General features: G+C 45.1%; 3 protein-coding genes across 3 annotated transcripts; 2 read left to right on the top strand and 1 right to left on the bottom strand.

The window, feature by feature from the left end:
• On the top strand, positions 2,190–3,967 carry LOC8063779 (malonyl-CoA:anthocyanidin 5-O-glucoside-6''-O-malonyltransferase). The gene has a single exon (XM_002438857.2). It carries the CDS (start codon positions 2,301–2,303, stop codon positions 3,738–3,740), a length of 1,440 nt encoding a protein of 479 aa, XP_002438902.1. The 5' UTR covers positions 2,190–2,300; the 3' UTR covers positions 3,741–3,967.
• On the bottom strand, positions 9,208–10,807 carry LOC8063778 (putative cis-zeatin O-glucosyltransferase). The gene has a single exon (XM_002437439.2). It carries the CDS (start codon positions 10,763–10,765, stop codon positions 9,374–9,376), a length of 1,392 nt encoding a protein of 463 aa, XP_002437484.1. The 5' UTR covers positions 10,766–10,807; the 3' UTR covers positions 9,208–9,373.
• Positions 19,128–19,982, top strand: LOC110430826. The gene is made up of 5 exons (XM_021448856.1): positions 19,128–19,215; positions 19,297–19,360; positions 19,450–19,526; positions 19,660–19,873; positions 19,943–19,982. The coding sequence occupies exons 1-5, from the start codon at positions 19,148–19,150 to the stop codon at positions 19,970–19,972; spliced, it is 453 nt and encodes a 150-aa protein (XP_021304531.1). The 5' UTR covers positions 19,128–19,147; the 3' UTR covers positions 19,973–19,982.

Below are 24,964 nucleotides of genomic sequence, written 5' to 3'. Positions count from 1 at the left end.
AAAAAATCAAAAGGAATTTATAATTTGAAACAGAATGCCTTTTGCTTTATTTTCCGTGCACCATGGATTTTGCACTCCTCCTTGATTCCGTGTCCAACCCTAAAATATATATTTATTGCATGAGTATGTTGGGCTCATAAATCTTTGTTTTAGCGCAAGTATGCCCGGTCTCCTTCGTACCGTGTTGGCTTAAGCTGGGCTCACAAAATATCTTTCCTTATTTTCTTGGTCAACTTGCATATAGAAAACTAGAAGAATACTCCGCGTGTTACTGTGGGAATTTCAGATAATTTAAAAAGAAATTAGACTATTTATATTTAGAGTTATATGAATAAAATTATCTTAAATTAATTTTGTTGAATGATTTGACACATCAATATGAACAACTAAATGAATGTTAATAGATGAAGAGATGACTATCATAATTATATGTGCTAGTTGGCTATAAATGCAAGTTTTAGTGGATTGTTGATGTGGATAGCTTGCATGTTGAGAGAAATCTCTAGTGGGGTTTAGCTTTATAAAAGTATAAGATAAGATATATTTTGCATATACTATTTTTATAAAAAATAATGATTTTTTTGTATCCATTTAAGAATTAGAGAAGAGGTACGCACTATATTGTAGCGTTATAATGTGCTTATGTGCTATTTTCATACCATGTTGGTCCAAACATGATTCAAAATGTGAGTTGTGTCAATACAAAATATGGTGTGTCCTGCTTATTTTGTTGGGATCCTAGACACAACACGGCCCCGCACGGTATTATGTCTTAGACCATGCTAAAGGATTATTGCCACAACTTGCCTGCAAACAGCACGGTCAAGTCCAACTCCAATGACAAATACAATTGCATAGTAAACTTTGTTAACTTTAGTTCCAATTCTTTTTAGTCTGACTAGAACGCATCTTTTTGATAAATAATAAAGTTAAAAAGGTCTGGTTTAGAACAAGTTAGATTGACTTTATTTGTGAACGGAGGAAATATTGTACTAGAAAACCCATCCAGTTGTTGAAAAATCATCTCCTTATGACAAAATTAGCGCGTTGTTGTGCAAATGACACTTGAACTACTTACATTTATTTATATAAATAAATATTATATGTTAGTAGATGATTTAACACTCGTCAACTAAATATATGTTAGCGAATGATATGGTTTACTGAATAGCTTAAAGAAAGACATAATTGTATGTGCTAGTGGATGGTGTGTGGACTATGGACAGCTAAATGGCGAGATAAAATATAGATATACATATTGGTAGACCTAAATATAGATATATATCAATAAATACTCTTAAAGGTGGTGCAACAAAAGAAAATAAACTGCTCCTTTAATTTAATTTTAAATTATAAGATGTTTTAACTTTTTAAATATATTTTTTGCATATAATATAGGCATAATATATGCCTAAACATAATATATATATATATATAGAAAAAGCAAAATATCTAATAATTTAGAAATTAAGAGAGTATATAAAATAGATGGAAGAGAGAAAGATGTTCAGTTGTCATCTCCTCTCTTTTCTTTTTTAAAAACAAGACCTTGTTTAATTTTGAAATTTTTTTGGTTTTCGGAACTGTAGCATTTTTGTTTTTATTTGACAAATATTGTCCAATCATAGAGTAACTAGGCTTAGGCCTTGTTTAGTTCGCAAAAATTTTCAAGATTCCCTGTCACATCGAATCTTTGGTCGCATGCATGGAGCATTAAATATAGATGAAAATAAAAACTAACTAAACAGTTTATCTGTAATTTGTGAGATGAATCTTTTGAGCCTAGTTACTCCGTGATTGGACAATGTTTGTCAAATAAAAACGAAATGCTACAGTAACCAAAAACAAAAAATTTTGCCAACTAAACAAGGCCTTAAAAGATTCATCTAACGCAATTAGTTTTTATTTGTGTCTATATTTAGTGCTCCATGTATATACCGAAAAATTTGATGTGACGGGAAATTTTGAAAAGATTTTGGATTTTGGGTGAACTAAACAAGGCCCAAATTGAGGTGCTTTTTTCTGTGGTCATGGATGACGTTACGTTCCGTCCAGAAGATTGGAATCATTGCGAAGGTAGCTGTTAGGAACAAGCCCGGGACGTACGGCGGGACCCGGAGGCTGCTGGAGCCTGGAGGCGGCAAATTTTCAGCAGCCAACCACCACTGACCCTATATATCAACCTCGCATGGCCTTTCTCCTTTCATCTGGTATATCTATCTGTCCACTACAACTATTCAGCTCTCCAATTGTCACCCACTGCCCACTGCCTGCCGCGCAAGCTCGTCCGACGTTGATCCATGGCCATGGCGCCAGACCAGCAGCAGCCACCTGCAGGGGCAGGGGCAGGGGCCTCCTCGACGACGGGCTCGACATCTCCTCGCCTCCGCGTACACGTACACGACACCACCCTCGTGCCGCCGTCTCCGTCACCGCCGGAGACTTCCCTCCCGCTCACCTTCTTCGACGTCTTCTGGCTCCAGTCCCATCCCGTCGAGCGCCTCTTCCTCTACCGCCTCGCCCACGACGCTGACGTCGAAGCCATCATCTCCAACCTCCGGAGCTCCTTGCACAAGGCCCTCGCCGCCTTCTACCCGCTCGCCGGCCGCGTCCGCCTCACCCCCGGCACGTCCGACCGCTACGAGCTGCACTACCGCCCGGGAGACGCCGTCACCTTCACCGTCGCGGAGTGCGACGACGACGTGGACGGCGACGCGCACTTCGACGCCCTCGCCACCGACGAGCCCCGGGAGGTTGCCAAGATCGCCGCGCTCGTGCCGACGCTGCCGCGGGGCGGAAGGCTGCTCGCCGTTCGGGCCACGCTCCTTCCCGCGCGCCGCGGCCTCGCCATCGGCGTCACCCTGCACCACGCCGCCTGCGACGGCTCGGGCTCCACGCACTTCCTGCACACCTGGGCGGCCACCTGCAGAGGTGGCGGCGCCGAATCGCCGCCGCCGCCTGTCATCGACCGGACTCTCCTCGCCGACCCAAGGCGCCTGTACGACGCCTTTGTCCAAACCGCGCCGAGCAGTGAAGAGTATGAGTTCGTCAAGATGTCCGCCGACCAGCTCTTCGCCACGTTCACACTGTCCAAGGACGACCTCAAGCGCGTCAAGGACGCCGTGGCCGACGAGGCTGCGCGGCGCGGCGTCGCGCCGCCCCGGTGCTCGTCTCTCGTTGCCACCTTCGGCCTCGTCTGGTCGTGCTACCAGCGAGGCAAGGAGGGAAGCGGCGGCGGCGCCGGAGAGGGCTCGATGGCCTGCATGGCCTTCCCCGTCGACCACCGGTCGCGGATGAAGCCTCCCCTGCCGGAGAAGTACCTGGGCAACTGCGTCGGCCCAGCGTTCGCGCTGGCACCAACGGGCGAGCTGGCCGCGGCCGGCGCAGGAGGGCTCTTCAGCGCGTGCGCCGCCGTCGCGTCCGCCATCGACGAAGCTGTACGCGACATCGGGACGTCGAGCATGGACGCGTGGATGGACCGCATCAGGGAGGTGCTCCCGATGGGTTTACTCACCGTGGCCGGCTCGCCGAGGTTCCGCGTCTACGACCTGGACTTCGGATTCGGCCGGCCGGCGAAGGTGGACATCGTGTCCGTGGCGAGGACCGGCGCAGTGGCGGTGGCGGAGAGCCGGAGTGGCGACGGCGGGATAGAGGTGGGGGTCTCTCTGCAGCCGGCGGCTATGGAGAGGTACAGGAAGTGCTTCGCGGATGCTACCCTGTGGCTCCACCAGAAGACATGAGAGCGACAGCTCAATCTAAATATGCAGAAACGGGTTATTTATGGTATCGATCGTGTGATGAAAATCTCCGCCTCCCATCCAAATTATTCAACGTTTTTAGCTTTCCTACTAGGGCTTTGTCTAGTTTACCAAAAAAACTACAAATTTTGTAAGATTCTCTATCGCATCGATCTTGCAGTAAATTTTGCCTGTAAATCACGAGATAAATCTTTTGAGTCTAGTTATTATATGATTGGACAATAATTGTCAAATAAAAACGAAAATGCTATAAGTATCGAAAACCAAAAAAATTTCAGAACTTTTACTACTTCGATATACGCAGCATCCGGATATATCTAAAAAATAATTATGTATCTAGTAGAAATATTAAAGCGTCTTATGAATAGTTTTATAAAGTAACTAGTACACGATATTTGTTCATGTACAAGACTACAAATATGTTGGTTTCTAGTACTTTCTCTGTTCTATTTTTTCTAAATATATAGTTTTTGGTATGTCGTATCTAGATATAATATTCTCTCCATACTTATAAAGAAAGTCGTTTAAGACAGTAACACGGTCTCCAAAGCCTAACTTTAACTCCTTGTTTTTATAAAAATATATATGAGAAAGTGTATATGTACAATTTTATAAAAGTGTTTTTCAAGACAAATCTATTCATATGGTTTTTACATTTTCAAACTCAACAACTTAAAAATTATTTATGATTTATATTCCCAATGTTTAACCCAAACCTTTCCAAAACGACTTTCTTTGTGAGTACGGAGGAGTAGTATATATCAAGATACATAGTAGAAAAAACAAAAATAACTTACAATTTATAGGAAGTACATTAAAATAAAGCAAGTGATGTTGGGATTGATTCTAAATTAATTTATGAATTGTCTTGTACATGGTTGATTGTTCATATACACAGTTACTCAATCCATCCCAAATTATAAGACGCTTAATTTTTTTGACACCAAGTTTGACCATTCGTCTTATTAAAAAATTTGTGAAAAATATCACTTCTTTTATCGTGGCTTGGTTTATTAATAAAATTTCTTCAAGAATGACTTAAATTTGACTATGTTTGCATAAATTTTTTGAATAAGACGAGTGATCAAACTTGTGATAAAAAGTCAAACATCTTATAATTTTAGAATAGAGGGAGTAGTATTTAAGGCAGAACATGGTGGTGATAGATTCGAATTAGGTTTGAGACATTGGAGAATTGTCATCCAAAAAATATCGTATGGGATATTCAGGCTAAAAGAACACTGCACAAGAAAATTTATCCATACACGAGTTTATCTACGACTCGGCCGCTAGTCTGACCGTAGCTAGTCTGATATGAACAGTATAAGTATACCTCGCTGTTTAGATTTAGAGAACACGTCGCCATGGAGTGTGATGTGCGCGGTGCGCCCGTGCAAGCGAGCTGCTCAGTTCACGCGGAAAACTGCAGGCCACTAGGCCCACTATGGTGTACGAGCATGATGGCACGTGCGTGTGCTTGCATCGTACAGGAAGTGGCGTGTGACTGTGAAATTCCGGCGTCGACATATATATAGGCCTTGTTTAGTTGGCAAAATTTAAGGTTTTTGGCTACTGTAGCACCTTTGCTTTTATTTGATAAATATTGTCCAATTATGGAGTAACTAGGCTCAAAAGATTCATCTCACAAATTACAGGTAAACTGTACAATTAGTTTTTATTTTCATCTATATTTAAAGCTCCATGCATACGACCAAAGATTCGATGTGACGGAGAATCTTGAAAATTTTTGCGAACTAAACAAGGCCATAATAATGCACGTGAGATGCGTGTCGTGAGAAAGTGACCAAAGACATCGTCGTGCACGGACCCAATGGAGAGTCCAATGCTTTATTCACACATGAGGACAATATAGGCTGATGAGTGGCCCAACCCATCATCAATGGGAAAAAGTCCATATGCTTGGGCTGACATTAACAATGGGAAAAAGTCCATATTAGCTCACTTTTGTAAAAGTCAGTTTTTTCTTTTATGAATTCCAAATTTGGGCAAATCACGTCCCTCAACTTCTAAAACTATTTATTTTACCTCAGTGGTCTAGTTGTAGGCGGTTTTGAATGCGGTTTTGTCTTTTTTTATTTATTTATTTTGCTGAATCTTTAAAAAATTATAGTAAATCACAAAAAATCATAAAATAAAAAATTTAATTTTGTTGGACTCAGATGGATAGATCTACACAATAAACATATAACATGATATATTTTAGTACAAAGTTTCTGCTGTACCTTTAGGTCTATGCTTTTCTATAATTAATTCATATTTGCAGTTTCTATGATCTAATCATACTAAAACTTTTATAGTAGGCTAATTATTATATGCTTAAATTATATTAAAAAATTTTATAGGCATTAGATCATTTATAACTTAGTTATAGATTTATTTAGATTTAAATCTATAACTGTAAATCTGTAATGATGAAACTATATACTAATAGAGAACCGTTTCATATTAAACTCTACGTCTTGAAAACTAAGAGATGAAACATTCTATTGATATTAGCCTAGGCCTTGTTTAGTTCCAAATTTTTTTTGCAAAATAGGAATAGTACTACTTTCGTTTGTATTTGACAAATATTATCTAATCATTTACTAACTAGACTCAAAAGATTCGTCTCGTCAATTCCGACCAAACTGTGCAATTAGTTTTTATTTCCGTCTACATTTAATACTTCATGCATGCGTCTAAAGATTTGATGTGACGGGGAATTAGAATCATGGCATCATCAAACTCTGCACCGACTGCGCCTGCCCCTGCGATATGCATGGAAGATAGTCACAGGAAGGCCACTATACAGCCATGCATTGGCCAATTTCTTTTTAACTTCCCGTGGACCCTAATAATGATCCAACAGTGAGCGAGTAATTTAACCACGCTGATATGGAAGATAGTAACAGAAGAAGGCAACTGCTGCCATGGATTTGGAAGGACTCGAAGGAGCCTTCCAGTTGCAGATCACCGGATGCTTGTTTTTTAGGTAGGCAAGGAGGCATCTCGGAGGGGACGCCGCCGTGATCGATCGCTGCATGTATATATAAGAGATGCCGCGCCGCCGCTAAAAGCCTAGAACCCAAAAGTCCGTCGTGCTCGATCGGTAGCATTCGCCGCCCGGCCGCCATGCAGCTGATCCAGTTCTTCGCGGCGTGGCTGTTCCCCGGCGCCAAGTGCTTTGCAGTGGAGATGGCCACGGCCGACTCCTCTGAGCTCGACGACCGCGCGTCGTGGTCTCCGTCGTCCAGCGTCAGTGCGGCCGGATCGGGCTCCTCCCTCTCGTCCCCGTCCTCGACATCGTCAAGCGACGGCCACCGCGGGTTCTTTAAGTCCCGGTCCCGGCAGGACAGCCCCTCCACGACACCGCTGTGCTTCGGCGCTGGCGGCAGCGGCGCCGCGGCCGCCGGGAGGAGGCTGCTGCGGGGCTCCCGCGCGCGAGCGCCCGTGAAGCAGCAGCCGCAGGCTGCGGCGACCATGGCGCCCAAGATCAAGGGAGATGTGGTCGGGAGGTACCTGCGCAAGATTTCGAGAAGACTGAGGAAGGCCAGGAGCGACGACGGTAAGGGATCGCCGTCACCAATGGCCGCCGCCGTTGATGACACGGCCCGCGAGAGGGCCGAGTCCGTGGCCCGCGCCATCTCGTACTGCAAGGACACGCTCCGGCGGGGCAATTCGCGCTCGCGCTCGCGGTCGCCGTCCCCGCCGCCGCCGCCACCCTCTCCTAGCCTTGACGAGTGGCTCCACGACAGACAGGAGGAGATCACCGCGACCGCCGCCGTGCACTGGGACGAGTGCAGCAGTGACCCACGGTCCTCGCCGACGCGTCCTCGCCGGGCCGCCGGATGGCCCCTTGGGATGCAGACGATGGCGAAGCGATTCAAGGAGTCGCCGTGCCCGTGCTCGGCCTCGCCAAGCCGGGACAGTTCGCTCGCCGCAGCCGCGTGCGCCGTCGCGCACGACGAGGAGTCACCGCAACCGCATCACGGCCACGGTAGGTTGTCTCTGCTAGCTAGCCACCCGCGCATCCCATGCAATGCAACCCTGAATCCCTGATGCGCCGGCTACGTCTATCGTCTAATGCGTTGGCTCTACGTCCAGGTTGCCGTGGCGAATCGTCGATGAGCAGCTTGGACGAGATGGAGTTTTTGAAAACATTCGATGCGGACGAGGAGATGATCAATCACCATTTCATCACTGTGGAGATCTGAAGAAGCGGGCAAGCAGAGTCCGCCGGATATGAAAAGAAAGCGATTATATATGAAAAGGAAATTCTTGACAGCTTAGTATATTACCAACACTGAACGGATTCCAGCTTCCAGGAGCTAGAGAATTAACCAGCTTTAGCCTCTTTTTGGCAAAGGTCTAGCTCTAGATAATCTGTGGATTTTTTAAAAAGTTCTAGTTTTGAGTTTTTTTCACATTTGAGATCATTAAAATGCTTAAAAAATTAATTGGATACTTAAACATGAGGATATTTTTAACTTTTTATACCTGCAGTTTAACACCGTTAGAGTCCGTAGAGAGCAAAAGAGTTCGGGACAGTGGCACCTCTAAAAGCGTAACTTTTTTAATGACTTATAGACAAATATTAACTTTTATAATGATATACATATAAAATCCTTTTTTTAAACACGTTTGGCATGTGTCATGGCTACTAGTATAGTAAAAGAGAGACGGATGGGGCTGTTGCAGCGACAGGACCGTGTGATATTGTAAGTGTGCTCAGTGTTAAGGCCCTTGGCAAGTTGTGGTTGTGGTTCTTTTTCTAGATAGAGTTTTTCTTGTCTAGAGTTTTTCCTTAGCGAGTTGAGTTTTGCTGGTTTGGAGACGAGTTAGTTATGCGTAGCTTGGGGAAAAAAATTGGTGTCCATACAATTGATATCCTCTCCTTACCCGATCAGTGCTAACAACTATGTATATGTTTACCCATTCTAAACCCATTACACGTTTATTGGTCGAGCTTTTTACCTGTGCGCCATTATTAAAGTTTAAAATGACTTGTATACTATTAAAGTTTGAAAAAGCTCCTCAGTATCCTTGTATACAATTTTCGTTCCCTGGTGCCACTTCAATCAATTTTGCTTGTAACAGCATGTAATGGCCAACTAAAAAGACAATTTTGCCCTCAGTTGTAAAATGCATCAAATTTTTCATTCTTTCCTTAGGTGCCAGTGTGCCACTATATTCCTATGATTAAAAAAAATCACCCTTTTCTCTGTACCATTATGACAAAATTTTGAATCATAATAGTCAGAGAAAAGGGTGATTTTTTGAATCGAATATAGTGAACCTAAGGAAAGAACAAAAAATTTGATGCATTTTATTATCAAGGGCAAAATCGTCTTTTCCGCTGGCCGTTACCTGCTGTTACAAGCGAAATTAACCGAAGTGGCACATGGAGAAAGAAAATTTTATACAACTGTAGTAGGGAGCTTTTTAAAACTTCGATGATGCACAAATTATTTTGAACTTTTATAATGGCATACAGGTAAAAAGCTCTTATTCGCCTAGCTCTAGGCTCTGCTCTTAGAGGCTTGAGATTGTTGCCCATCCGGCAACTAAGAACAAATTTCAAAGTATTCGATAAAATTTTAACTTCGACTAGACGGTTACTTTGTGATATGAGCAATGAAATCATCAAGGTCTTTGCGCGATGAGCCGCCGTCAGTCAGGCAGGCACGGACGGCCTCTCCGAGCACCTTGGCTCGCTGCCGCACTGCCACTCCTTGGTCAGAAAGCATGGCAACCTCGATTACTTGTCTGATGGCCTCCGCCGGAATCACCTCACCGTGCTTCTCCCAGGGGCGCACAAGGATGCCGGCGTTGAGATACTTGCACACCAGCTCCGCATCCCACGGCTGGTCGGAGTGCATGGGCCACGCAAGGATAGGCTTCCCGTTGCTCAGGCTCTCCATAGTCGAGTTCCAGCCGCAGTGGCTCATGAAGGCCGCCGTGGCGCCGTGCGCCAGTATCTCCAGCTGCGGCGCCCACCCGGTGATCACCCTGCCCCTCCCTCGGGTCTGGTTGGTGAACTTGGACAGCAGCTCCGCGTGTCTGTTGTTCTGGCTCTCGTCGTCGTCCGCCGATTCGTTGCCGCGGTCTGCGTCGCGCACCACCCAGACGAACCGCTGGTCGCTGTCGCGCAGCGCTGCTGCAAGCTCTGCGATCTGCTCCGTCTGCAGCGACGATGTCGTGCCGAACGACACGTAGAGAACCGAATCCGGTGGCTGCTTGTCCAGCCAGTCCAGGCACTCGTGACGCGGCTTCTGGGAGTCCGCGCGGAGGTGGAGGAGCAGTGGGTTTAAGGGCCCGATGGCGAAGTACTTCTTGCCGTCGGCGGCAAGGTCGCCTGCAACGACGTCCACGAACTCGCCCTCGAGCGTGCGACATGAGTTCACGAGGATGCCCGCGCCAGGCGAGATCTCCTTGGTCGGCATCGCGCGTTTGGCGACGTACTCCGCGAACTCCCTCGACGTGGAGTGCGCGAAGTCGAGGAACGCCAGGCCGCGCTCACGCAGGAGACGGAGCCCGGCGCCCGTCGTCACGGCGAGCGTCGACGCCGCCAGGCAGTGGAGCCCGAACGCCTCGCCGTTGGGCAGCCGCGCGGCCTCCTCGCCGGCGTACACGTTGACGCGGTCGTGCACCACGACCACGCGGCGGTGCGAGGCGGAGAGCCTGGCGAGGAGCGCCGCGAGCGGGGCGCGCGCGCCGGCGGTGTAGGCCTCGAACAGGGGCATGAGGTGCGTGGGGAAGGGCGAGGGCGCGGTGGGGTCGGGCGGCGGGGAGACGTACTCGGAGATGCCGAGCTCGTGGAACTCGACGGAGCGGAGCGCGTCCTCGTCCCAGCCGTGCACGCGCGCGCGGGCCTGGCGGACCTGCGCCGCGGGCGCCGCGTAGTGCACGGGCAGGCCCCGCGACGCGAGCTGCAGCGACAGGTGCAGGAGCTGGTTCAGGTGGCCCTGCGCCGGGAAGGGAACGGTCACCACGGCGACTGACTCCATCTGCCTCCCTTTCACCAATCAACACCAACGCTGGTGAGAATTGGTGATCAACGCAATCTGAGCACCAAGTCGGGCGAAACAAAAGATATGCTGCAGTTAGCATGTGCCCATGAATACTGACAGGTTACGTCTCCGAGGTATTCCACGCGCACGTGACACGACTCCTTGGCCAAATCCGAAGTATTCCACGCACACGTAACACGACTCCTTGGCAAACAACACATAGCAGCAAAGAACAGGCGGCTGAGCTAACTGGACACCAACTACAATTCTGATTGGAGGGAATGAAATACCAGCCTGACCGCAGTAAAGAATACCAAGACTGTAAACTTTTCCGGAACGGAACATAAAGTGATGTGTAAGGACCGTGACACCTAAGAGAGAAAGTGAATTAGGCAACTACGGAGTCTAATTTGTACTTTAACAAAATCTATGCAAATAAATAAACTATCTAATTGTGCAACTATGGGCTTGTTTGGCACAGCTCAACTTCACTAGTGAAGCTGTTTTTTTAGAAAATAGCTTCATGAGTGACTTTCTAGATGAAGCTAAGCTGTTTTGGAAAAAGTGTTTGGCAAAATAGCTTCACCAACTACTTCATGCATAGTTGAGAGAGAGAAATGAGGGAGAAGCTACAATAAGCTACTATTTTTCAGCTTCATACAACTTATGTTTTTGTGAGAGGAGGGGAAAAACAGCTTCACCCATGAAGCTGTTTTGGAAATAAGTGTTTGGCAAAAAAAAAACAGCTCACAACAGCTCATGAAGCTGTTGTGAGCTGTACCAAACAGGCCCTATGATTTTGCTAGGTGTGCTGCTATCTCTATCGCAAAAGAGTTATGCACCCTAGGTTCCAATTCTATCAACTAGCCTATCAAACTAAGTTAGGAAAGTAAGCACATAACTAACCTACATAATATAATGCGGAAGATAAAAGAACAATAGAGATGCAAACTCCTATCAGTGACTCTAGTGTTTTTACCGAGGTATTAAGAAGCTCATGTTTCTCCCTGTCTTTGTAACCCTCGCAAGAGCCAAAATCCTGATCGGGTAACTTTGTGGATAGCCTAGGACCTTTCCCACGCGCAAGTGGGTCTTTGACGTGCCTTCTGCTAAGCCTCTCCTAGATGCTCTCCGTTGTCTTCGCTATCAAGCTTCTGGCCAAAACGCCACATACCTTGTTCCGTACACGGTGGCAGGCACACCAGAAACACAATTGGTATTGTCCCGCAAGACTTACAATCCTCTGAGATGTACAACAATGGTGCACACAATCAACAAAGGTAAGAGGAGTGCAAACCTCACTCAACCTATACCTAAACCTAGAGCAAGCGCATACGAGTGTGATCTAACTAACCTAAGCTCTTCGCAAAAACACATACACTAATCACCGATTTTTTTTCTAAGCACTATGCATGTGGATAGCACTGAAAATAGTGTATCAACACCCTTTGTATATTTCCTTACTCCTCTGCACCTTATTTGGCTGGTTGGAACTCATATTTATAGCCCCCATTGCAAATAGAGTCATTGGTAGCTTGGATGGACAATTCTACATACTGTCAGACGAGTTGCACTGTAACATTAGACTAATATTGTAGCAGTCTGACGCCTTGCAACGGTCACTGTGTCAGTAGCCATTGCTGCCAACCGTTGTTGTGCGCCTAAGGCTGACATGCGGGATCACTGTCGGACTAGTCTGACACCCCATCCACGGACTACGTTCGACGCCTGGCACACCTCTCAGGAGAACCCAAACCAAACCACCATCGGACTACACACTGTAGCGGTACAACGCCTAGCTAGGTACTGTAGCGGTCCAATGGTACTATAGCAGTCTGACGCCTAGGCATGGTCCGATGCTCCTGTTGTGTTTCCTCCATAGTGTGAATATAGTGGTCACATCTGGTCCGACGCCCTTTACTGTATCAATCCGACGCCTACCTTTTTTTCTTTCTTGCAATCTTTTGCGTCCGGATTGGTTCTGACGTTGTGGCTTGAACTTTGCTTGATCTATTGAGTCTTCAAACATGCTTCTAAATGCCTTACTTGAGGTGGATCACCATGTTGTTCTGTCCAAGTCATGTTGGTAACCTATTGGACTAAAAAATAAGTGTAAAATACAATGTTTTGTGTAGCCTCTTCATGATGTACTCTGCTGGAAAAATATGAAACCTAGAAAACGAATAATTTTTGCTTGTTTTAAAATTATCTCTTTTAATTAATAATGCAACTTTTATGATTTTTTGTAGGCCAAAATAAATATTAAAAAATTATGAAAATTGATTTATAGATGTTTTATGACGATATCAACATGTACAAAATGTTTAAATAAAACTATCTCAAACAACAAAACAGAGTACACCATTAGAAAGAGCTCGACGAGGCGATTAAAATTGATATATTTGGCGCTACAAATAAAAATATATCAATTTCGTAAATTTAAAAAGAAGTGCTGACATCATCACCATAAACGGTGATATGCATGGCCTACCAGAGGCGGCCATGTGGCAGAACAGTGCCATGCAGCCGGTGTTATTCTCGTATTTGCATGTTCATGGATCAATGTGGCACGGATCGACAAGTTCAGGAGGCACTTTTTCGCGTTTGCAAGTTCATGGACCAAAGTGGCACATGGCGACAAGTTAAAGGGTTGTCAGTGTATTTTACTCAAAAAATAAACACTTGCAAATACATTTTCAACTTGGTCTTATTGATCATCAAATACCAAACTCCAAACTAAATGGGTCGATAGTCCATTTTCCTTACACGGTGGAAGCCGCTGAGCAATTTCTATAAGTAGAAAGAGCAAAGACATCACCGTCGCAGTTTTGGTCCAAGTTTTCCAATGTTTTATTCACATGCATACAATGTAGGCTAAATAAGCGGCCCAACACAACACTATGGTTGGGCTGATCTTGTTAACAATGATACCAAGGCGTGTCTAATACGACTATGTTTGGTGCCGCCCATTGGGCTAGCCCGTTTTGGACCATGTCATCAATCTCTGCACCAAACGTGCCTGCCTTTGCCCCTGCGACATGGAAGATAGTCATAGGAAGGCTACTATACAGTCAAGCATTGATATTCATCTCGATCCACATGTGATGAAGTGAATTAGAGTAGAATTAAATTACATTCTAACTCACTCCAAGACATGTGGAGCGAAGTGAATATACATGCATGCAAACATGACCTAATAATGAATAATGATCTATCAGTGTGGTTTTTTAATCTAATGAAGGAAGGCTTTCTCGGCGAGAAAGCCGATTGGGGAACTATTAAACGACCTAAAAGAACGAGGAGACTGGCTCTGACCTTTTGAATCCCTATCTCATCTGGATGATAGTAGAAGGTACATACAATGGTACCATGGATGTAAACGAGGTCGACCATATCTTTAATGATTTCAAGCTAAAGCATACCTAACCTGCATTGGATATGAAAAAGGGAGTTGAGCCAGAAGAAGATGAGGATCTATCAGGGCACTTACAATGCAGACTCTATCATAGAGTCTAAAATTATTTATTACCTCGAACAATATGGACTTAGAGTCTAAATAAGACTTGGAGTCTTATTTTTTCTACCTCTTTCTTCAATAAATATGCTGCCACATCAGGAAAATACTATAAATAATATATAATGAATTGTCTTGGACTCTATAATAGAGTCTTGCATTGTGAGTGCCCTCACCGGATGAGCAAATGGAAACAACTAAGTATTAGTTAGGTTTAGGTTCCGGAAATGGAAATATGGTAGAGTAATTTAACCACGCCCATGTATATGGAAGATGGAAACAGAAGAAGGCAACCGCTGCCATGGATTTGGAAGGATTGGAAGGAGCCTTCCAGTTCGAGACTACCGGATGCTTGTTTTTTTAGGTAGGCACAAGCATTGGCGGACCCAAGGGGGTGGCTGGGGTGGCTGTAGCCCCCTCTTGGACTCAAAAATCTTTTAACAAGTTTTCTTTTTTGCAAAAGATTCTATATATTTGGTATTTTTCTATGCTTATTCTATGAATCTTTGCCTTTAAACACTTTGAATCAATATTGAATTATCAATCTTAGCTATATCTATTAGTGTACTGCATTGAGCACGAAAAAAAAATTAGCCTCACTCTTGGTTCGTTTCTGGCATCTCGGAGGGGACGCCGCCGTGACCCGTGATCGATCACTGCCTGTATATATAAGAGATGCCGCGCCACGCTAAACTAAAACCCAAAAGTCCGTCGTGCCGAGCATTCGCCGGCCGCCATGCAGCTGATCCAGTTCCTCGCGGCGTGCCTGTTCCCCGGCGCCCAGTGCTTTGCAGTAGAGATGGCCACGGCCAACTCCTCTGAGCTCGACCGCGCGTCGTCGTCCCCGTCGTCCAGCACCAATGCGGCCGGATCGGGCTCCTCCCTCTCCTCCCCGTCTTCGTCGTCGAGCGACTACGGTCGCCACTCCGGATTCTTTAAGTCCCGGTCTCGCCAGGAGAGCCCCTCCACTACGCCGCTGTGCTTCGGCGCTAGCGGCGGCGTCGGCGTCGGGAGGAGGCTGCTGCTGCGGTGCTCCCGCGCGCGAGCGCCCGCGAAGCAGCCGCAGAAGCAGGATGCGGCACCCAAGGTCAAAGGAGACGTGATCGGCAGGGACAGAGGAAGGCCAGGAGCGACGGTAATGGGTCACCATCACCCATGGCCGCCGCCGCTGATGACACGGCCTAGCCTAGACGAGTGGCTCCACGACAGACAGGAGGAGATCATCGCGACCGCCGCCGTGCACTGCGACGACTGCAGTGACCCAGGGCCCTCACCTCCGCGTCCTCGCCGGGCCGCCGGTTGGCCCGGCCTCGGGATGCTGACGATGGCGAAGCGATTCAAGGAGTCGCCGTGCCCGTGCTCGGCCTCGCCAAGCCGGGACAGTTCGCTCGCCGCCGCCTCGTGCGCCGTCGTGCACGACGAGGAGTCACCGGAACCGCATCACGGCCACGGTACTAGGTGTCTCTGCTAGTGCTAGCCACCCGGCCGGCATACCATGGAATGCAATCCAGATGCACTGGCATCGTCTATCGTTTAATGCGTTGCATTGGCTCTCCATGCATTCGTGCAGATTGCCGTGGCGAATCGTCGATGAGCAGCCGCAGCTTGGACGAGATGGAGTTTCTGAAAACATTCGATGGGGACGAGGAGATGATCAATCACCATTTCATCACTGGAGATCTGAAGAAGCGGATCTCATCTCATGTGTCCTGGAAGCAGAGTCCGCTGGATATGGAAAGGAAGCACGATTAGATATGAATTAAAAAAAAATCGTGTCAGCTCAACACTGAACGTATTCCAGAAGCTACATAATTAATCACAGCTTAAGTTGTTTTTCCATCAATCTAACAAAGGCGTAAGCACGCTCTGAGCCGGTCTAGCTCCAAAAATTCTTGGAGCTGGAGGTGAGGGCTGTGGCACACTGAAGATATTTAGTTTAGTTAAGCAATTTTTATTAAAATTTTGAAATGCTATATATTTAAGGTGCTTGAAATATAGCATCTATTCAAGCGATAGCTTACAACCATGAGATTTCCATCCAACAGCCCAAATCTATTAACACATATCACAATAAACAAATTACAATTTTTTTATGGAAAGACAAGGACAAAACTGTTCAGGCTCCTGAATTATAGGAGATGTGTATTAAATTTGATTAAACACATACTTTATTCTATCTGATTAACATCAAATCATGCTTGGGTCTAGGGGTGGTGGTATGCCAAACTTGCTCTTAATAATTCGGAAAGCATTTGATGTCACTACGCTAGTAGGCTGTAGGTTATTAATTTGTACTTTGTAATTGACAAAAAGTTTTGAGGACAACTTTTGTAAATACTATATTTAAATCCATTTGCTGCACAACTTTTAATTCAAGCATTGCATAATTCATTTCATGTGTCCAACTCAAGCATTTTGCTCCTTAACATTTTATTCCTGGAATCACTTTTGGCTCCTCTTCACTGTTTGCCGGGTCCCCTCAAATCGGTACCCATAATTTTAATTTCTGTGCTGGAAATATAATTCCTCACTCAAATACATGGTCATGAAGAATGACGTATTAATGCAAGATTGCAAATCATGCTCCACCAGAAATTAATTCCAACCTTGAACGCGTGTTGCTGTTATGGAATGACAGTACTGCCCTACTGGCTGTTGCTGCCATGGATTTGGGAAGGACCTTCCATATACTCACACGCCCCCAAGCGAACCATTTCTGGCAAGAATGCTTGTCATCTGCCACTCTCCAGGAGGACGCACCGTCGTGAATGATGACGACGTGAATATAAAGACACGCCGCCATGCCATGAACAATGCCATGCATGCACCGATCGATGCACACGCACTCCTCCAACTCCATTCCTACGAGAGGCACCGGCACTCACTAGCCGCCGCCATGAATTGGCTGTCCCCGTACGCCGTGGGCACGACGACGGTGGCCACGGCCGCGACGCCTGCACCCTCCGAGCCTGACTTCCCATCGCCGTCGTCCCCGTCGTTCCGCGCGGCCGGCGGCGCCGGCACTAATAAGGAAACAGACTCGGGCTCCTCCTCATCGGCGTCCTCCTCGTCGAGCGCCGACGCCTTCAGTTTCAGCACACCCGGTCCGCGGAGCCCATCCACCTCCACCTCGGCGCTGTGCTTCGGCGCGGGTGGCGCTGGGATGCGGCTGTGGACCTCCAGCAAAGCCCTCGCGCGCGCGTCCAATATCCATGCCGAGGAGGATGCGGCGCCGGCGGCGAGCGTGGCGCCGAAGGGGTACGCGGTGGGGAGGCACCTGCGGTGGATCTCCCGGCGGCTGAGGAAGGCCAGGGCCGGTAACAAGGAAACGGCGGCAGCGCCACGCAGGGGCGCCGTCGACGACACGGCCCGCGAGCGCGCGGAGGCCGTGGCGAGCGCCATCGCCCACTGCAAGGAGACACTCCGCCGCGGCACGCCGCGGAGGAGGCGGCTACCCTCGCCGCTGTCCTCGCTTAGCCTTGACTTGTGGCTCCGCGACAGGCAGGACGAGATCATTGCTAGCGCCGCCGCGCACTGCGACTGCGACGACGAGTGCGGCGACGCGCGGCCGCCCGCGGCTTTCTTTCCGACTGCGCTTGCAGGCCAAGCCCCATGCTTGCGATTGCCACATGTACATGGTGGACGCGAGTTCGCCGCGGCGCCGGCGTCGACTGGAACGTCGTCGTCGTCAGAGATCAGTGGTCTGGTGGCTAGCAGGGCCAGGGAGACGGAAACACGCGGCGGCTTCAGCGAGCTGGAGTTTCTGGAAACCTTGGACGGGGACGAGGAGCTGATCGATCGTCACTTCATCACTGTACAAATCTGAAGTTCTGAACAAGCATCTGCGGCTCTCATGTACAGGAAGCAGTGTCTGCGTCGATGTCAGCTTTGCATCGATCGAGAACAGAAGACATCGGAAAATTACACATTTTTTATGGTCTGCATGTCAATCAATCAGATTTGTATTCTGCATATCAATCAATCAATCGGATTTGAACTTGCTAAACTCTCAAGTGCGTGTGAAGTTTCTATCATCAAGAGGGTTGCTGTCTCAAAGCCTTCCAGGTGGGCATCCTTTGTGTGATCAAGTGGTCCAAGATATGCACACTCTTGTTCTGCAGATCAGACGACACTACCAAGCCAGCACACTACTGGCCAAAGATCATTCTCCTACCTCGCAATCAATGATCTGCTAAACTTCAACAACACTACCTTCGTATCTGATTCGCAACTGCTTGTGCACTTTCTGAATGAAGCCAATCAGAACCATCCAAAGTGCTATGATGCACTGATGAAGTATGAATGTGTAACTTAGTAGTTTTCTGTATGAACTTCTGTTTATCAGATATATCATATCCTAGAAGCGATTAGGATGCTAGAATGGATGTTTGATGCTGAAATGGAAATTGAGCTGATTAAGTGATCGGCATTTTGTACCGAAAATAGATGATAGGGATAAAAACGGGACTTAGTGTCATAGAATGGATGTTTCGGTCAACTAACATCCATTTTGTGTGTACGACTTTGATCTTTTATAGTCACCCAGAATGGTGTATACGGCTTTGATTTTTCATGTAGCCGGAGCTTGGAGGAGACGAGCAGTCAGCCGACTCATCCCCACCGGCGAACTCAAGCGCCCCGCGGCGGGCTCTCCTCCGGCGAAATTTTGTAGTCTGCAATGCGACGAAAGGTAATATAGATTTTGTGGTTCATCCGAGTTGTCAGCTAAGCTAAGTGCAGCAACAAGTATATGGAGTAATTTGTTATTTGCATAGCCTTGATCTGTTGCCTTTACCAAAGGCTTAGTTTAGTGGTCAAGGTTAGTCTAATCTCATGCCTTTATCTGTGTTTCATTCCCTTAGAGGATGATACTACGAGTTTTGATCTTAGTACAATTGTTGATTGGACTGGTGGCATCAATGAGCATTACCAGGTAATTCTCTATGTATATAGTTACTGAAAATTATTGTAGATTATGAGTTTATTTATTGATCTATTTATTTCTGTGTATCAGAATACTACAAACTGTGGAAACAGAAAAATATTCTTTACTGCAGATGCAAACTACCATGTTCTTGGTAGGTCCTATGATTACAATTGTGCATCATGCAAATTAAGACCCAAGTCTTATTTCAATGCATGATATTATTTCAATGTCTTCCCTTAGATGAACATGATGATTGGACTACATGCGGTGATTGGACTGGGTATCTGCTTTTGTTGTTTACTAAACAACACTAGAAGGTAATGAATTTGCTAATTTATTGGTGTATCTCAGAAATGGACTATCAAACAAAACTAGAGGGTATATGTCTAGTCATTGGTGAAACTATCATGGACACCATGACTTACTGATTAGATTTTTGTTGTATCCCAGAAATGGAAATGGCAATATTCTCAGTGAAGAAGATGAGTGCTCTAGCAGTCAAGCTTCATCAGATGTAAGGATGAGTCAACTAAATGAGTGCAGAAGAAGACTCAATAAACTTTACAAGGATATCAGAACCATTAATATGGAAATATTGACACTACAGTATCGAATTGATGCAATTTTTGGTGAAGATTGCGGCATCAATAAATCTATTGTGCATGTAAGTCTCTATGTTTTCTACCTATGAGATTTTTTTAACACCTATGATACCTACCTCTGCTATTTTCAGCGCGTCTTGGAGTATTTTGGGCTGGCCTGATATTGTGCATGTTTTTAGTAAGTGTAGTGGACATATTGCTTCTTTTTCATTGACTAGTGATACTCTTTTATTATTACTTACAGAGCTTCCAAGTCATACACTTATCATTATCATTATTTACAGATCTTCAAGTGAATCAAGATTTAACCAGTCAATTTTCCAGGACTTCTTGCGCCTTCATCTTTAAGGATTTGGTTTTCTAGAACTATCTTTGTATCACCTAAGTTGTAAACTGTCTTTGTAGTATGAGTGTGTAACTTAATAGCTTTCTGTATGAACTTTGTTTATCAAATACCCACCTGTTGTGGTAACTTCCATTTCTGGGCTGGAAAATAGATGTTAATCTAGAAAACGGGATTTAGATACCTATATAATGGACCATACGCAGGCTATACACAAGAATTCATAGGCTGGTCTCCTCAACTGAGAATAGGAAAAGATGATAATGGTGTACAAGATCAAGAGGTGGTGGAGCTAGAAGGGGAAACTAAGTGGAGATGATATGGGCTGGTTCATTTGTTTTATAAGCTATACTTTTTCTATCGCTAATAGTGTTTTTCTCTCATAATATATTAGCAAACAGTACTATTAGCCATGACTTTTCAGATAAGCGAAACAATGGTGGTGCCTCTACATCTCCCCCTTCGGCTCTTTGTACTGCAGTGGGATAGGGTGGTTGTCGTCTTGGCTGTGCGTCGCGTCGGGGTTGCCGGATCTGCAGGGCCGGGTTCATTTGGTGATCATGCACACCACACGCTTGATGAGTGTGCGGGTGCTTGCACCGGCCTGCTCCCGCACCGCTGGTAGCACACACATGGGGCTCGCTGACACTACGGACGCTAACGATAGGCCCCTGACTGCGGACGGCGGCAGCAGCTCATCTAGCCTGAGCCTGCTCGCACCAGCCACTAGCTATCCTTGTCTCGAGAATTGTTTTGGCCTCCATGTTGGCATCTAAAAATAGGTTTGGAAATTAGGCCTTGTTTAGTTTACCCCGAAAACCAAAAACTTTTCAAGATTTTCCATCACATCAAATCTTGGAGCACATGCATGAAGCATTAAATATAGATAAAAATAAAAACTAATTGCACAATTTGACTGTAAATCACGAGATGAATCTTTTGAGCCTAATTTCCGAAAAAATAAAAACTAATTGCACATTTGTCAAATAAAAACGAAAATACTACAGTGCCAAAATCCAAAAAAAATTCGGAACTAAACAAGACCTTAGTTGCAAAATTCTAAAACCTGTTGTGGGCCAAAACTATATAAAAAAAATTCTTTCTTTCTTCTAGATTCCCTCCCCCCACAAAAAAAAATTACGTTCTGTCCCGCCATCCATTCCATCTAGGCCGAAAGATCCCCGAGCCTACCTCCGTCCCTCTCTCTTAGACCAAGGCCAACCATTTTTCCCTGTGGGCCTCAGCCCAGAAGGTGTGCTTGCCCGCTCAGAAGCCGTGAGGTCGAGGGTTTAGGGTCCGTAGCCTGGCTATGATCTACCTCCAGCAGGCTCCTACTTGAGCCCCTATAGTTAAATATGGATGTCCAGGCAAAAAAAAACAGCACTCCAGCATGGCCTCTACTAGAGCCCCCAATTTGGGGTGGGCACCCAAATCTTCCCTGCAGACTCCATTCCTGTTGGCCCAACAGCCCAGCCCCATCCTGCGTGGTGTGGCAATTACCTCCTCACACCGAACAAACACAGCTTCACCCATCTCCCTCCGGCGCTAATTTTCATTACCGCGCTCCCTCCCTCCACCTCCGACCTCCACCGTTGGGCCTCGCCGCCATCCGTTCCGGTGAGAGTGGCCTCTCCTCGATGAGCGGGAGCAGCCCCAGCCATGGTTATCGCGAGCGTCGAGTCTCCCCTTCTTGTGGTCATGAGGTAGTGAAATGTTTGACCCAATGACGAGTGGGTCCCACATGTCATTGTCTACCAGTTTAGATTTGGAGGCCTTCATTTAGGTGGTACTGTTGGAGTGGAAGTAAAAAATTTTAGGCACCCAAAAGTAGAGAAGCACCCAAATAAAAAGTAGGAGCCCTGTTTTGGAGGCTACTGCTGGAGTTGCTCTAACAAGGATGGTCTATTTTAGATGTAAAATCAAACTATAAAGTGATTTATGTGTAACTTTTATAGTTTTAAAAGCTCATCTATTATAGTTTAACCTTAAACTAAATTTTAGGGTGGTCCAAAAACCACCGCCCACCTAGCTAGCTTAGCTTATGTAGGCACTCTCGCGTCGCTGCTTCTTCCTTCGCTCGCAGCTGTTCTCGACCAGGGGCGGAGCCAGGATTTGAACATAGTGGGGCTGTGCAAACCAAGAACAATCATATGTGTCAAAATATTACATGACAAAGGTGTACATAGCACCAAAATAAACCGTTTGCGTTGCGATGTAAAAAAAAGCAGAAAAAATAAAAAAATAAAAGAGAAATTTAACTAGCCTTAGGCCTCTAACCTTCACCTGATCATTCTATTTCTTTGCCCAGGAAAAGAATCACAATAAAAACAAGTAGTTAAACGAGAACAAAATTAATTAGTACTAGATCCTAACATCAAATGACAAACAATCATTTACATATCATTTAGTCTTAGACAAAACGATCACTTAAACAGGTAAAATGGTCATTTAAATAGAAGGTTAAACAGAAACACCATACCACTGTTAGTGTTTAAAAGTTGAGTACAACGGGCTAAATGACGGTTTAGAGTTTAGACGAATATTGATAGAAGCATAGGAGATAAAAAAAGATAATAGAAAGACTAATGCTAAATAATATATATCCCATTGTTGGAGATCAATTCAGAAGGATTAAACAAGGAAAACGCCGATTTTCAATTAACTAGCTAATTAGAGTGTGTGGTAGGGGACAAACTGATGTTTGATAGGCAATAATAAAAATAAAAGATATGTCTAGATTCTATTTGTATAAGAAACTATTAGAGATTAATATGAAATAAGAATAAAAATTTTAGTACAAATAATATCATTAACTAGCTAATTAGATAATTAAACATCTAATCTATGAGGTGTATTAAGGGAGTTATGGGAAGGTTGGGGGGTGCCAGGCCCCCCTCAGCCCCCCCTTCCCTCCGCCACTGTTCTCGACGCCGTCGCCACCCCAAGCTCGCGAGGCCAGCAACCCTCCTCTCCTTCGCTTGGCATAAATGAAGAGCTTGTGAACCTCCTGGTCGCCAAGGGGTTCACGGCGCAATGGTAAAGGTCATTGGTTGGGAGGCTCCCACCCAGGGTTCAAATCCTGGGTGCGGCACTTTATTCTGGATTTATTCCAGGATTTTTCGGCGCTATGCATTAAGTGGTAGGCGACGTGCCCGTCGACAGCGAGGCGCCGGTGGTGACTTCGTGAACTTCAAGATTTGCCGACTCAGTCCTTCGAAGGTGCTCATAGAGGTAGGGTTTGCGTACGTGTGTTCATAGGGGTGAGTGTGCGTGCGTGTTGAGTGTCTGCGTTGTACTGTGTAATCTCAAAAAAAAAAGTCTGGGACATGGATACCGCATGGGCCTTTTTTTTTGGCAAGTTAAAAATAGAAAACTATTGGAGAGAGTCTCTTTTTAATTTGGTATAGTTTTTTAGCAACTTACCAAAACACAACATTTGCCAAGTAAATTTTAGCAAACTGTTGGAGATGCTCTAAGGCCTTGTTCAGTTGGCAAAATTTTGAGATTTTGGGTACTGTAGTACTTTTGTTTGTAGTTGACAAATATTGTCTAATCATAGACTAACTAGACTCAAAAGATTCGTCTCATAAATTAAAAGTAAACTGTGTAATTAGTTTTTGTTTTTGTCTATATATAATACTCCATGCATGTGTCGCAAGATTCTATGTAATTGAGCTAAAATTTTTAGCAAAACTTTTTAGAAACTAAACGAGGCCTAATCCGAGAAAAAAATATCTGTCTAAATGTGTACTGATCACGTTTTCTGAAGCAGACTTCCTTGCTGTCGAGTGTCGACGCTGGGCCTGCAAGGAAGCCTACACCAAGTGTAGTTTGGGCTGGGCTAGCACGTTTCTCGCTAGCAAAGAAGAGTCTTTTTTTTCCTCTCTTAACTATAATCGAAATCTAGATTTTCTTCACAAACTCTAAAGTCAGAAATCATCTTCCTCAAATCTCAAAGCCATTCATATTATATATCTTTGCCCTGGCTAGAAGTGGTTTTCAAAAAATTTCATTAGTTTTTAATTAAAATATATGAAAAAGATCTCTAAGCTTCTAAAATCTGAATCCTTGAGATAAATTTAAATATGAGAAACCCAAATAAAATATATAGAGATAAGAAAAAAAATGTATGTAAAAGATTCCGATAGTTGGATTTTAGCTCTATAAAAATGTGACAAATGTCTTGAAAGATCTTAATAATTCCCAACCAGTATTCTAATCAATGTCTAACATGTGTCTTAAAATTTTCCACATAAAAAAAATATGAAATGCATCCAGCATTAGTGCAACCTACACTAATGGTGAATGGATTCATGATGGTTGCACTCAAGGTGGCCGCATCTTGTACTCTTGTTGTGGGAAGTTTCTGAAACGTATTCAGACATTGATTAAGATTATTTTTGTAATCTTTCGGTTTCTTTGTAGATATATTGTTCCATTTGCATAGCTAAATATTCTCTACAATCTTCCATACACATTTTATGATCTCTAAATATTTATTTATTTATTATTTATATTCCAATATATGTTTATACTTTTTAGATTTTTAGAAGCATAGTGATAATTTTGGGGCTTAAAAAACTTATCAGAAGTTTATCAACTGTTTTTATAAAAAAATGATGAAATTTGCATGTTTTTTAAAGATAAGGTGTGTCGGTTTCTTTCACTTCAAGATAAACGTGAGCATTTTGCAGGCCAAACCAAAAAAAGCTCAGCTATTTCAGGCCGAACTAATCCCGTCCATGATCATCCCATTGCGAGTTTGGCCTATTTTTTCAGGCTAGGTTTAGGGCAGGCCTGGGCCTAAGTG

Source organism: Sorghum bicolor, chromosome 10 (assembly GCF_000003195.3).
Source record: "Sorghum bicolor cultivar BTx623 chromosome 10, Sorghum_bicolor_NCBIv3, whole genome shotgun sequence".
NCBI lineage: Eukaryota > Viridiplantae > Streptophyta > Magnoliopsida > Poales > Poaceae > Sorghum > Sorghum bicolor.
The sequence above is the reverse complement of the archived record's forward strand: the minus strand, read 5'-3'. Positions and strand labels throughout refer to the sequence as shown.